At 41.0% G+C, this 14826-nt stretch overlaps 1 protein-coding gene across 1 annotated transcript in view; it reads left to right on the top strand.

The window, feature by feature from the left end:
* Positions 1–13741: 13741 nt before the first annotated feature.
* The window catches only part of LOC139728314 (uncharacterized), a 36960-nt gene continuing 35875 nt past the window's right edge, over positions 13742–14826 (top strand). Inside the window, exon 1 of the mRNA XM_071639263.1 lies at positions 13742–14731. Within this exon, the coding sequence (XP_071495364.1) occupies positions 13840–14731 (892 nt within the window). The 5' untranslated portion in view covers positions 13742–13839. The remainder of the gene's footprint in view (positions 14732–14826) is intronic.

The raw sequence follows: 14826 nt of genomic DNA, 5'->3' as shown, positions 1-14826 counted from the left end.
GACTTTATGTTCGTTTTGAGGTGCACGGTCACAATTGGTCTTTCCATATCTTAGATACACCCTAAGGATTAATTGTCTGTTTTTGTGGTTTTGCTTCTTTTACACTGGGTAAAGTGCATATTGGACATTGACAATAATCTTACGTCCGCATACACTTTGTCTTAAATGTTACTTGAATAGATTTTGAATAGGTCAAATAAGAATTCTCGCTTATTGAGTATTGATGGAGCGATCGGTATATTTATTGATAGTCAGTTGTAACTTCTCATTTAGCTTTTTGCGCTCTAATTGTGTTTGAGCTTTTGTTGTTTTGTTTTGCAGATCAGAAATTGCTTTAATGTAAGACTATATTTCTTGCGTAATAAAGGAATTGAAACCGTTTGAAACTTTATGGCTGAGATGTGTAAATGTTAATATCAATCTCGACAACTTAGGAGAACTCAGAATTTCCACACTTTCCTTACATTTTAGATGTGTTCAACGCACTTTTGGAAACCAATTCCAGTTAACGAAGAAGGTTACACTGCTGCAATCCATAGTAATGTTCCTATTGCTAATTGAAATGTAGCTAAAATATGTTTCATTCTTGCTAACATTCGTGTAAAAACAATGTGTGATGCTTTCAGGGAAACGAGAGTCGCGGGAGAGTCCCCGCGTATGAAGATGGGGAAATTTCCCTTAGAAAGGGAAGCGGGTTTTCCCCCAACCCAACTGCGCGCTTCACCTACTTTTGTCATTCTGAGTCGCCACGTCAACCCGTGACCTCGACATGAACTGTAGGAACGCTTGGCTTTATTGAGCTAGTCTTAGCAAGAAGCCCTGTTGATGCGCCATTACATTATAAGATAAAACAATTTAGGTATCCTAAACATTGTGCGATCATGATATTATTCTGATGTCACATAAGACATTTTATTCTGTTTTTAGGATAAGGAATATCCTCCATTCATAAATTAGCTCAAATGAAAGAATATCTTTGATAGGACAAGTGGTGATATTACCGAAATGTCAGACTAACGTGGTCGCTTGGTTTCGTGGTTGCTGTGCATTATGCAGAGTCACACACATATAATACTTAGGAACTAAGGACTGATACACACAACACACACACACACACTCGAGCACTGCCGCGTAGCGCTTATGGTATCTCATACATGTATGCATGACACAGGTAAACCGGAGCCTGCGGTAGCGCAGCCGCTGCAGGAACGAACTGTAGGAGAGCGTGTGTGTCTGTGTACTGAGTATGCACATCTTTGCACACTGTGTGTGTGTGTGTGTAGGGTGTGTGTCTCTGTGTTTGGTGTGTCTCCATTGATCCCCGTTTGCGTAAAGGACACACTGCCGTTCAATAAAGAAACTCTGCATGCAGTGCAGCTTTAACGAATGCATTACATCAATCAACTGGAAGAACGGGGCTTGCGTATTCCAATATGTCGGCTCTACTCCCCGTTCAACGTTGTACATTGCGGGGGTTCCCCTAAGTTCCCGCGTACACGGCGAGTCGGCCATTCTTACGCTGTATCCTGCGTTGCGCTCCCTGTTACATGCGGGTGTCCTCTTTTTACCTCTCATTTTGCCTGATGTTACAAGGAAATCCAAGCGAAGATCTTCCTGCTGGATTAAGAAATACCAACCGGCAACTGGAGAAAAGGTATGTTGGAATTACATTGTTCATTGATACGAACACGTTGATAACAAGCAAGCCCGTACCGGCATCGCAAGTAAATGCCACGAGAAAAATTAGACCACGATGAAAGGTCTCCACAGACAGGTCTGTGCTTCCATCAAAAGTCTAACGTTGCGTTACGACGCAGGGCCACTAATTTCGTCGTCCATGTATGCGCTGATAACCATTCACAAACCTGTATGTTGTATATCTAGATCTAACGGAAATATCTCTAGATCTGGTGGCCGGCGGCGGTAAGTTTTAGGGGACTTTACATACTTTACAACTGCAACAGTGTGCACATATTGTTGAGACTGTCGTTCTTCCCTAGCCCTCACTGCACATACTGTACCCGCCCGCAGACATAAGGTAGAATCTATTTCTACTCTTCCAGTCTATTGCTTAAATTCTACAATAACTCACTCGTGTCTGATGATTACAAGATACTGCTTTGTGTTGTACGTAGGAAACGTGCATACTCGTATTAATACATTATAATATAGATTTCTTGGTTAGGGAGTTGTAACTGAAATGATTAAAACAAAATGCGCAAGATGTAGATGTATCCTATCAGCCAATGTCACAGATTTCCATGCAATGTGTTGCACGCTGTTGCATTCCCATGCAGCGGCTGTCTGATGCTTATTACAGCAGTCGGTCTCTCCATGTCCACGATTCGTCCTGATCTTTTTTTTTTTCCCCAGACGATTACGGGAAGGTTTGATTTGATTACAGATTAGATCGAGTTCGATCTACAATAATTATGTACACATGTACAGTGTGTGTACCTTGCCACGCCACGCGTGCGTGCTGCTGGACATGCTGTACAGCCGACGGTAGACTGGTGGTATCTGTCTCTTCACGATCACGGTGGGGCTAACCATAGTTGTATACAAAATACTTTGTACATGTCCCAACCTCAGATAAGTAAGAAGTCCACCGTGAAGAGGCAGATTCCATCGGTCTAAGCCGACCGTTGCTTAATGTACACAATTGTAGTACTCTTGATATATTATCGACAGTCAATGTTATGTACTTGTACAATATTTTTTACATGTCAAAATCATACCTCTTAATATATTCAACGTTAACCCGAGACTTGGAATATTCACAAGGGCTTTGATCCCACCGGAGAACGGGGACACAAAGCCACTGGTAGTGATCATTTATCCCTTTGACAATTTATGTATTCTCTTTTTTTTTCACTTACAATTTTACATATCAAGTAAAATCCCAACCACCACAATATGACAGTTTGAATACATACAAGTCTGTATGTAGGTCTAAGCACTATACAGCTGTAGAAGTAACGACTGAAGATATTCAGACTCTCAAAACTTTTTCGATAACTCTGAAATGCATGAATGCATTGTCCTATTTTCGTGACGTACACACCCGGGGGTGTTGCCCGGGGGTGGGGTAGGAGTGAACTCACACAGTATGTAAACCCTCGCTTCCGATCACGTGAATAACTACAGTATGTTTACGTTGTGCATAATCTCATATATGTACTTCATATGTTGGTGTGATGGTATAGAATGCAGCAAGTAAAACCTCGTTTGACCACTCATTGATGTCTTTTTACATGTGTTGTAGGCCCCTACACCTTGTACATGTACACTTGTATAATGTTCTTGTCTCTATCTTTCTGTACACTTGTATATCACTTTACCCTGTCACAATATGAAAACGAAGTTTTGACTTTAATGATAAATAGAGGCTTGATCCAAGACAATGATAAGACGAATATTAATGAAAGTAATACAAATGTGTAATATGAATTGAACAACTTGCCCGCTAACGCACATTGTTACAGGGTCATCTTTTGACCCGTTCCTGGGGGGCATTTCATGAAGCGTTTTGGTCGGATATTTTTCTGACAAACTGTAGTGTTACAAGCTACTGAAATCCTTGCATCTGATTGACTGAGAGCAAATTTGTCCGACAACCTTGTCGGACAAAATGTTTCATGAAATGCCCCCCCCCCCCTTGATCTCATTGATTTCGATAGCTTCTCAGGGTCAAGTCAGGAGTGTGTACAACGAGTAATATGTGCGTATTAGAAGGGCAGTTGATCCTATGTATAATTCCATTGATTTATTGATGTTTTTGATATATTTGTACTGTTGATAAAAGGTGTACACAACGTTGTAGACCTAGCGATAAAACGTTTTAAGTCTCTGTGGCACAGACCTTCCGACCATTTGAATTTGGAGCCAAACCATCCCTACTTAGTTTGTTTGTTTGTTTTTTTTTCAGTCAGGAAGGTTGGGAGGACTGCAAATGCCATTAAAGTCGTTTGTGACCTTTAATACATTAATGCACAAGTTTACTCTGGTAAATCAGTTTAATTTTGTTTGTTGTGTGTGTGTGTGTGTGTGTGTGTGTGTGTGTGTGTGTGTGTGTGTGTGTGTTTGTCGGGGGCGCGGGGGGGGGGGGGGTTGAGAAAGTTAGCTGTGCGATAAGCGTAAAAAGAAAATCTATGGTGAAATACACCAAAGGCAACGGGAAATCGTAGAAATTTATTCCTGTCGGTCGTTCTCTTTTGATTTAGAGACAACATGAAGATCTTTTTTTTTTTGCACTCCACCTTATACAAATGTAATGATGCTGTTGCATGTGTAAGGGGTTGCAAGAGAGTGCTATAAATAAGTATACACGTGTATCTATGACAGTGTATGGTATCTATCCTCTACAATATTTACAATATCGCTGTTTTAGAAAAGAGTGAAAAGAAAAAAATATACAAAACGATCACGTGCACTTGATTTACTAATGGTTTTCGGTTTTAGTTCAGTGGTATCAATCCCATCACGTACAAAACTTAGGTAACCGATCATTTCCACTTAAATTCAAACAGTATTCATCTGTACATGTTTTTGTCCTTTTGAAAAATAAAGCCTACTCCATAATTTTGTGTGAACCTGAAAAGATTGAATTTCTGACTACTTTTGACGTACATTTTTGTAATATTCCGGCACTCCCTTATTGGCAAAGGCCAAAGTCCCTCTTTGGTGTTATTGTTGTTGTTTTGTTGTTGTGGTTGTTGTTGGTTTGTTTCCATTGTTCTCTAGTCGAATTTAAATCATAATTTCCTGTTATTTATATGATGTTTGACACACTGAAATCTTTGCAGAACTGAACTATAGATAAGTATTATCATTATTGTTATAAGTTGTAGATGATAATTTGATAGTCAGAGCTGAGCGCACACTGGAATGTCTTACCACCCTTCCCCATACACACACTATGCCGATGTTTACATACGCACACACATCGCATTATTTTCATTCTGAATGTCATCGAAGTTCAAGCCTCTTTTTTTTTTTTTTTTTTTTTTTCACTAAACTCTTGCTTTCCGTGAAGCCGGTGCAAGGCCTACGATCCCGTTGCACGTGCAACTTCTGGTTCCATCACGCCATGAACGGCCGGTGGCGTTAGGCTGGTCGCAATTCTTGCACCCATGACGAATAAAGGCCCTTTCGCCCCCGCGCTCTGCTAGACTTTATTTCCAGACCTGTGTGTTAGTGAATTTGCGTATACATGTATACCACGTTCTATTGTAGGCCTGCAGACTATAGAACTACTAAACATGCATGCATGATACATGCATACACACATTTTAATGCACACAATACAGTGTAGATACCATTGCAAATTCCTACACCAAATGTCACGGCTCTACGCACGGCCTTCTGGGTCTGAAGCCTATTGAACATTTTTTTTTTCCCGTCCATACAGATACCTCAACACCGATTTGGAAGTTGTAGGTTGACGATATCAATACATTGTTAGTCTCGGTAATAGTTTAAACTGATCTGGTCCATGACCCAAGCAGATGATAGAAAACTGCGAGTAATGATGGTGCTTGATATAGTCTGAAACGACAGACTATACCTTTCCTTGTGTCATACCTATCCAAAACGCGTGGTAAACGCGACAATTGTTATGCAAATACAGTCCGTATCTCTACCTATATAAAGAGTGGTTATATTTAACTGTGATGGGGAATGATGGTCAAGAGTACTGACTATGTTTGTACAAAGCTCGTTTGATGTAAAGGGTTACCGTCATCAAACTGACGAGTGAAAATAGATGGAAATGTAAGTTGATTCGTAGATCGATGGGCCGTATGAATTTTGGATCCACAAATAGTAACAAATTACAGAAACAGAGGTATACCCCTTTGCCGACGGGGAACGAACGTGCCATGTATTTAATGTACAAAAGGAATCATCATATCTCGGAGGTTACTGGTTTTCATTGAGTGCGAGAATAATATACATTGTAATTATTCAACGAGGCCTATTAACAGTTGAATTCACCAGCATTCTACTGTTTGTCGGAAATGCGGATCAATGACAGATATTGTCATCCTATTTACATCACATGATAATTTCTACTGCGACTGCAGGATAAAGGTTGAAAGTGGGGAACAAAGTAAAAATTGAAATAGGTGCAACGTACGCACTAGACTACAATCTACAATGTTGCATGTGACCCCATCTGACTCTTGACATTTAAAGATGGAAATGTTCATGTACCTGAAAATAAGCTCGTGCGAACGGTAGAAGCGGGAAAATGAGATAAATAGGACAGTATCGGAGGTTGAGCAAATTCTGATGAGAATTGAGATGGTTTTGATTATTTGAAGTCGTGAACAATGGAACAATTGAATTGGCAATTCTATGAAGTCATCAAGCGCAAAACTTACCCTTGATTTGCTACGTACTAAAAGAGAGAGAGACAAGTCATCTCCCACCAAGTAAAGTTTAATGTCAATGTTCCAAAAGTCATTTCAATAACTGATTGATTAACTATAATATATATGTATAATAGTATATTTTTCCTACCTCCTAAATGAAAGTTGGATATTATATTTCTGCACGTGAAGCGCTGTGATACATACGTGTTCACTCATTGTAAGAGCGCTATAGATATAAGTACCCATATTGTATTGTATTGTGATAATATTTCTGTATATCTTTTGCATAACAAAAAAAATATCGTTCCATCGTCAGTGATGAAAAACAAGAGAAAGAGAGAGAGAGAGAGAGAAAGAAAATATCTTACCCTTCGTGCCCTTTGGACGCTGGGACTGGGTGGTAAAGAACATTATAAATACGTCTGTTATGATTAATATCATAAAATTATTCACTACTTCGATTTTAGTTGAGTTCACATCATCACGTTGCTCTCAGTTTATGCTTGATTGATTACAAATTCAAGAAGTATAATATACTCTCTTAGTTTTGATAAGATGATAAAAACCTTCATTTGGTGTATTGTAGCTCACCTGAGCCACAGGCTCAAGTGAGCTATTGCGATCGTTCTTCGTCCGGCGTCTGCCGTCCGTCGTGTGTCGTGCGTCGTGCGTAGTCGTGCGTAAACTTTTTACATATTCATCTTCTTCTTGAAAACCCCAAGATCGATTTTTACCAAATTTGGCAGGTAGCATCCCTAGGAGGTTAGGATCTCAATTTATTAAAATGGGCACCATGCCCCACCCAGGGGTCCCCAGGGGGGCCAACCCCCCCCCAAAAAAAATAAATAAAATAAAGGAATCTTTAAAAATCTTCTTCTCTAGAACCAGAAGTGATAGAGCTAAGTTAATACTATGAGTTAAGATACATTAATGATTGTAGTTCCAAGTTTGTTCATGGCAGATCCAGGGGTGCCCCAATTGGGGCGGGGGGGGGGGGGGGGTGGGGAGGTCCAAATGAGGCCTAAATTTTACATTTTCATCTTCTTCTTGAAAACCTCATGATGGATTTTCACCAATTGATATAGGTAGCATCCCTAGGGGATTAGGATCTATTTTTTTTTTTAAATGGGCACCATGCCCCACCCATGGTGGCCCCCATCCCAGGGGGCCCCACCCCCCAAAAAAAGGTATCTTTAAAAATCTTCTTCTCTAAAACGAGAAATGATAGAGCTAAGTTAATAAGTACTATGAGTTAGTACATTGATGACTGTAGTTTCATTGCCAAGTTTGTTCGTGGCGGAATCAGGGGTGCCCCCCTTGGGACCCAGGGGAGGGGTCCTAATGGGGCCCAAATTGTACATTTGTATCTTCTTCTTGAGAACCCCATGACCCATTTTCACCAAACTTGCCAGGTAGCATCCTTAGGGGCATATTAGCTCATAATTTGTTCAAATGGGCAACGTGTCCCACCTGGAGGCCCCCAAGGGACCCAAACCTCCCAAACTTACAGGTTGTAAGGAATCTTTAAAAATCTTCTCTAGAATCAGAAGTGATGGAGCTAAGTTAATACTATGAGTTATACATTAATGACAGTAGTTTCAAGTTTGTTCATAGCAGATCCAGGAGAGCCCCCTTTTTTTCGCGGGCAGGGGAGGTCCTAGGGCCTAAATTGTACATTTTCATCTTCTTCTTGAAAACCTCATCATGGATGTTCACCAAACTTGACAGGTTGCATCCCTATATACGGGGTTAAGATCTCAATTTGTTAAAATGGGCACCACATGCTCCACACAGGAAGGCCCCAGGGGGCCCCAATCCCCCAAGTTAAGGAATCTTTAAAAAAGTTCTCTTCTCTAGAACCAGAAGTGATAGAGCTGAAATTGATACTATGAGGGGGGGGGGGGGGGTCCGAATTTGGGCCCTAATTATATATTTTCATCTTGTACTTTAGAATGTCTGGTCAAATTTTGGTAGAGCTGTGTGTAATTTGCAAATGTTTGAACAATATTATGTCATGACATGTATACTTTGTTCTATGTTTTGATTTTCGTTGATTGGAAATAAACTATGATTGAATTGAATTGAATTGAATTGAATTGAAATGAATTTAGATTAGTGACTGTGTGAAAGGTGAACTTGCGATACTCAGGTGAGCGCTAGACCCGCGGGTCTCTTGTTCTCATTCCTTTTCAGCCACTGTTCACACAAATTGATTATCAGAGTGAACCTCCCCTTTGAATTAGGTGTGTATCATAGTTACAAGGAATGTATGTACCATTCCAAGAGCTGACACCCCCCCCCCCCCCCAAATTATGTCTGGTAACCAAGTTGTCCGGTAATTTTGCTGGAGAATAACCATCTTGTCCTTATTGAATTGAAAGCTCTGAATTTTACTGCTCTCCCCCCCCCCAAAAAAAAAAGAGTAAATGGACGCAACTGGTGAAATCTCTTGAATCTTTACAGAATTTCATGCACGGACACAACACACAGATAAAAGAAAATAAAATATCAATTTGCTACAAAACTCATTTTTTTCTTTATTTTTTTTCTCTCTCTCGAAAGGATGGCTGGGCTGGAGGGGGGGGGGGGGGGAGGAGGAGGGTCAAGTATATCTTATTTCGATTTTTTTTTTTGGCCCCTGAAATTATATTGACCTTTTTCTCATCGTAAAATATGTTACCGATTTAATGGGTCAAAAAGATCTAAAAGCTTTGAATAATTCTGCAACCAAAATAGGCAATCAAAAGTAATGTTGATTAACATTACGAATTTAACCAAATTAAAGAAAAAAAAAGAAGAGGAAATACTGACTTTGAACGATGAAAATGATACAGCACCACAGAAATTAAGGGCCTGAAAAGTGATCGGAATACAGTAGGCAGTATGCATTTTTTCTTCTTCAAACAATACACTGTATAGACTATAGTACTCTGTTGGTATAGGATCGCCCGTATTAACACGAGGTCACCGAGTTATAGACCTTGTCGTTGAGCATAGATAACCGGAGTTGCAGGTATATTTCAGCTTTAATTGTTGTTTTTTGTTGTTTTATTTGTATTGTTGTTTTTTTTTGCAATCGAATTCAGCGTTGAATGCGGGTCTCTTAACATTCTTGATGTCTGCGTTCTTTGCCATCACCCTTTCACGTATACTTTCCTCAGTATGACTGTATGGAATAGTCCGGAAAAATGTTCAAGAAACAGAGAAAACAAAATAGGAACCATGGTTGGTGTATGAGAATCATGAGTAGGACTATTTCATTGTATTTGTATTTGTATTTGTATAAAGCTATTTGTAAAATTCTTATTTGTATTTGTATTTGTATTTGTATTATTTGTATTTGTATTTGTATAAAGTATTTGTATTTGTATATTTGTATTTGTATTTGTATTAAGAGGATATAATGGAATGTGTGAATTGTCACAATTGTAAGTAAAAAGGAGTAATGCTTAAACACATCTCTTTATGTGCATATCACATCAATATATTGAATGACTCAATAAAACGTCAGTGTTTGTTAAAGTTTCTACAAGAAACACCTAACAGAGAATAATGACCGTAAGAAGTTGGTATTTAGAGACAATGGATGCACAAATACAACGAGATGATAATACAGATCAACCCAACATTGATACACGATAAAAAAGGCCTAAAAGGCCGACATGCTTCCAACAACAAAACGCGAGCTCTAATGGTTTCGAGTGTTCATCTACACAGTGTATACAATCGGTCCGCTATACGTGTACGTGTATGTCAGCCCACTTATATAGCACGTAACGCCACCGAATCTAAAATCCGTTCTACTGTACTGTACGTCAACTTGTGTACCAGTATTATTCCTTGGTATGTCGACGTCATGTATCCCGACGATGACGTCACAGGAAAAAAAAATCCCCGATTTTTTGAGTAGCAGCAACGAGAGTGTCGGGCTTCGAGGAAATTTTCCTTCAATGAAATTCTACTCCATATCCGAGTCTTCTTTTTTGTGCGATTGACTTTGGACAGTGTGTACATTATACATGTATAGGGCCACAGTACAAGGCCGTGTTTTTATGCTGTGTCATTTGGCCCTCAAAACACACACATTGCTATTAGACAAAATTAAATCAGATGTAAAGTCGTTAAAGTCACGAAGAATACAATGTTAATGTGAACATGAGGTGCAAGATTACAATGAAAAACAATATGAGCAAAATTCCACAACACAAACTGTGCTCTTTATGTACTGTTAATGTCTAAGTGTCATATGAAAATATTCCTTTTTGGGCATGTGTGACGATGACATGTCATATACATGTAGCTTTCGTATGCTGAGTCAACCTTTCATAGAAATTACAGACCAGATAAGATGATTACTGCTGGAAGTAATGAATTTCTCCGATTTGTATAACATATAGTGAGTTCACTCAGTGCCTATAATAAGCAAAAAGACAATAATGATGTCATAATAACTGGAAGATTTCGACGGCGAAGTATATACAGTTGTAGGCATTATTATTGTTATTTGTCGTAAAACGTGGGTGATCAAAAACTTGTCTTTTTATTGAATTAAGCGTACTCGATATAATGATAGCTATCGATATATCATTAGCAAGAGATCACACCAGTCAGATTGTGTATAACCCTAAATCTGATTTAAAAAACTCTGAAAGCAGTATTATTATATCTGTAAACTTATGATTTTGTTTTACCTTACGAAAGTGATATGATTTGATAATATAGAAAAGAAGGAAAGGAAACGGTATGCGACAGCAGGTATTGAAGCCTAACAAGAAAAAAAAAAAGAGGAAGAGCGAGGAGCTGAGAAAAGACAGTCAATAGCGATATTCATCATTTACGCAAAATATTTCCTTTTGATTTGAGAGTATATCGCCGAGTATATAGTACCATTTATTGCTCAGGGCACCTTTATACAACTGTAGGGTTAGTGTCTGTTCTTGCAAATCGTCCACTTCAGCTGCCATTTCAAACCCGGATGAGGCAGTTTTACATACGTATTGTATACTGAGGATCCTGTTTCTTGTGGTATTTTGATATAATGGGTAACATACCCATTGGAAGCATTTTCAAGCATATTTCACAAAGTTCAGTATGTTTGACACGACAATGAGGCATGTATAGCGGATACCTGTAGGGCTAGGCTTGATTGCGAGATCCATATGTACGTTGCAGGATTCTTTACAGGTTCTAAATAATGATGCGTCAGTTGGTATCTAAGTATGTATTCGATGGTTTTTGTGATTGTGTTTTATTTTTCCCCAAGAAAGATAGTTTTTGTGTTTGGAAACAAGACTAAGTGTTCAAATAAGTTGAAAATATACCTCCTATCAGAGAAGCTTGAACTGTTGAACAACAAACAAACAAACAAGCACACACAGCACACACACAAACTGGAAAGCAACCAGGGCTCTTCAAATGCACAATACACTCTTAAAACATCCGAGTCAGAATTGACCTGGAACTGGGTCCGTTGGGGTCACACACCGTTCCGGGTAAAAAATGACTTGGAATTTGGTCATGAAGACCACGAATGGGGTCACCCTGACCCAATTCATGACACTGAATGGGTCATATCTGACCCCATCCTTTGTCATTTCTGACCCGGAACGGTGTGTGACCCCAACGGACCCAGTTCCGGGTCAGTTCTGACACGGATGTTTTAAGAGTGTAGACCACGAGCACTGACGAGCAGAGAAGTATTACAATTCCATGTCACATTGGATAATGGCAATACACGATATAATAGTGATGTCACTCAGATATATATATATATATATATATATATATATATGTATATATATATATATATATATATATATATATATTTGGTCTTGTTTTTATTGCCCTTTGATATCAATAATTTGAAGAGATTAGATGATTCTGTTAAAACGAAGGCTAAATAATTACTCAAACACTATAAAGATTAATTATATATGGCACTGTCTTCGGTCGCATGGCACCTATGTATAGGCTCGTTCTGTGAACAATGACTTTATAATCAATCAGTAAAAGGGATCACTCAGGATTTCCGACTCTAATTTTGCTTGACCAGTCGTCTGGAATTTTCCAGACTGTTGGTCAATCATTACAGTCAGTGAGATCCATGTCAGTGCATGATTATTTTATAAAGTCACTGAATAAAGCGAACATGCTGAAATGCCATCCGACTGATGGCAGTGTTTTAGTGATTATTTGTGTTTCCGTAATTGTTTGGCAATGTCAGTTATGACGTCGATGATTTGTAGACATGCATGCTTCATGATATGTAATTGTACATGCCAATTCGATCAGCCACTGTGAGGTCTCTTATCTGTACTGAATCGTGTGTTTTCTTGCAGAAATCTTTGACTGAACAATGAGAACCAGGGTTCGGAAGGTGGTGATTATTCCCTTACCAGTGACGCGTAGCGACGTCAATGCGAGCCTTTGAGATCTGCGCTCAAGTGCGGCAGAGACAATATCCACACCTGCCTCAATACCAGCCTCATTCTTCCGTGACGTCTTTGGGTATTTCCCCAATATGAATGCTCGGTCGTCCTATTCATATCGCGCGATTTGTGAGACATGTATGAAGAAACAAAGCGGCCGATACGTGATCAGGATCTCTATGTGACTGAATATGACTGATACGGTAGTTTAGCTCCTTCATTTTTTTTTCTCCCCTGAGGGAGACTAGATTGACTTCGCGTCGAAGAGGAAATTGGCCCGTTGGTCTTATGTAAATATGGAGCAGGGTGAAGAGAACCGTTCAGGATCGCCTGCGCCGTTAGACCTTCGTGTCAAGAAGGAGGTGAAAAAGGAACCGCTTACCCCCGAAAATGCCCCGCTCAATTTGACAAAACCTCTACCGCAACTCGCACCGTCTCCAACAAAAGCGGTAAAGACGGAGACTGCTAAAACTGTGGACAGGTACACTGGTGGGGGTGACGAATCTGTAAAGGGGCATTTGAATGTGCCACCCAATACTAAAGCGGCCCTTATCAGCCACTCTGTTGTACCTATTGATCCCAGACACCATCTGCACGCGATGATACCGCCACACATAGACATACCAAGTCGGTCTTCACCTGGTCCAACGTCTACCGGATCTCCCAAACAACGTGCGGGCCAGTCGCCAGACTCGCACGCTACCCACCGTCAACTACTGGCTGGTCATACCGGGGAGGGAGGCAGTGGCACGCCCTCTCCTGCAAACTCCGATAGAACAATCTCCAGCCTGTTGCGAGGAACTGCCATGCCTGCGACGAGTGTGACGACGCTAACTTCGGTGCCATCGCAGACAGTGAACTCACCTGCCCCCTCGCCTGCGAAGAAGCACAAACAACATGTTGCACCGGCACAGCCCCCAGTTGCTGGTACGTTTTTACAGGTCAGACTACCCAGTCCTGGCACCAACACAAAGAAATCTGTGGGGCCCGTTGCAGACATCCGTGCCGCACCGTCGGAAGCAAAGCCGCCAACAACCATGGTTTCCAAGATATCTCCAACGTCAAAGATACATGCAAAGAAGACCTCTAAAGGTTATCAAACAACGACTGCCATAGCTTCTCAGCCAGGGGTTCAACATGGTTCTGAACGTCTTGCTACCCACGTGACGCCAGCAAGAAGCATGAGTGTCCCACAGCACTCCGGACAGGCACACGCGTCACAAGTTACCTACCCTGTTCATGGACCCCTTTTACCACATGCTCTGATCCAGCAACGTCCTCCTGCTGGGCCCCACAGGGGAACAGGTACCTCCCAAGTACATGAACTCCTCGCCCTCGCCCCCAAGCCTCGCTCCGTTGTTCCACCCATAGCTCAACTTCACGCTGCGCACATCAGAGCGGCAGCGCAGTCACACATCCCAACTCCTGCGACCGAGGCACTACTGAAATTACGCCCACCAGCTGTAACGACATCTCCGCAGGAGACCCTTTCGCAACCGGCAAAGGCATCTTTCCCTCCCCCTGTTCTGGTCTCATCGCAGCATCCACCTCCAGTAGCTCCTCCTTCTCTGTCGCCTCAGCCAAAGCCCCAGCTGAAAATTGGACCTCCTCGCTCGTCACCTCCTCAGGTCGCACCTCCGCTTTCCAGCCAGCCAAGTCAGCCTCCTGTAACGCACCCACAGCCGCCAACTCTTCCTCACCCGCAGAACCTTCATGAGGTACCACCCGAAAGGGTATTGCACCAAGCAGCAGGGCAAGGCTACATCTCACCTACCAGGGAGTTCTATCCCCTGGCACCCGTAGTGAGAGGAGTGGCTCCAACGGCTGTTCAAGCAGGACCCTTACCCACTTCAGCGCCGGAACCTTCGATATCATCTGGAGCTCCTCCGATTGTGCAGACACCGGGACCTGCGCAGACTTCGGTTCCAAGTGAGTCGTCTCTTTTCATAATTTGCTCAAACTTTGTTCTTGTTATTATCATAGTAATATCCTAAATATCCTATATTATCATTATAATATCCTAT

The sequence above is a fragment of the Diadema antillarum genome, unplaced genomic scaffold (assembly GCF_040938485.1).
Source record: "Diadema antillarum isolate AM-2024a unplaced genomic scaffold, OU_Dant_1.0 seq00000172_RagTag, whole genome shotgun sequence".
Classification (NCBI taxonomy): Eukaryota; Metazoa; Echinodermata; class Echinoidea; order Diadematoida; family Diadematidae; genus Diadema; species Diadema antillarum.
The sequence above is the reverse complement of the archived record's forward strand: the minus strand, read 5'-3'. Positions and strand labels throughout refer to the sequence as shown.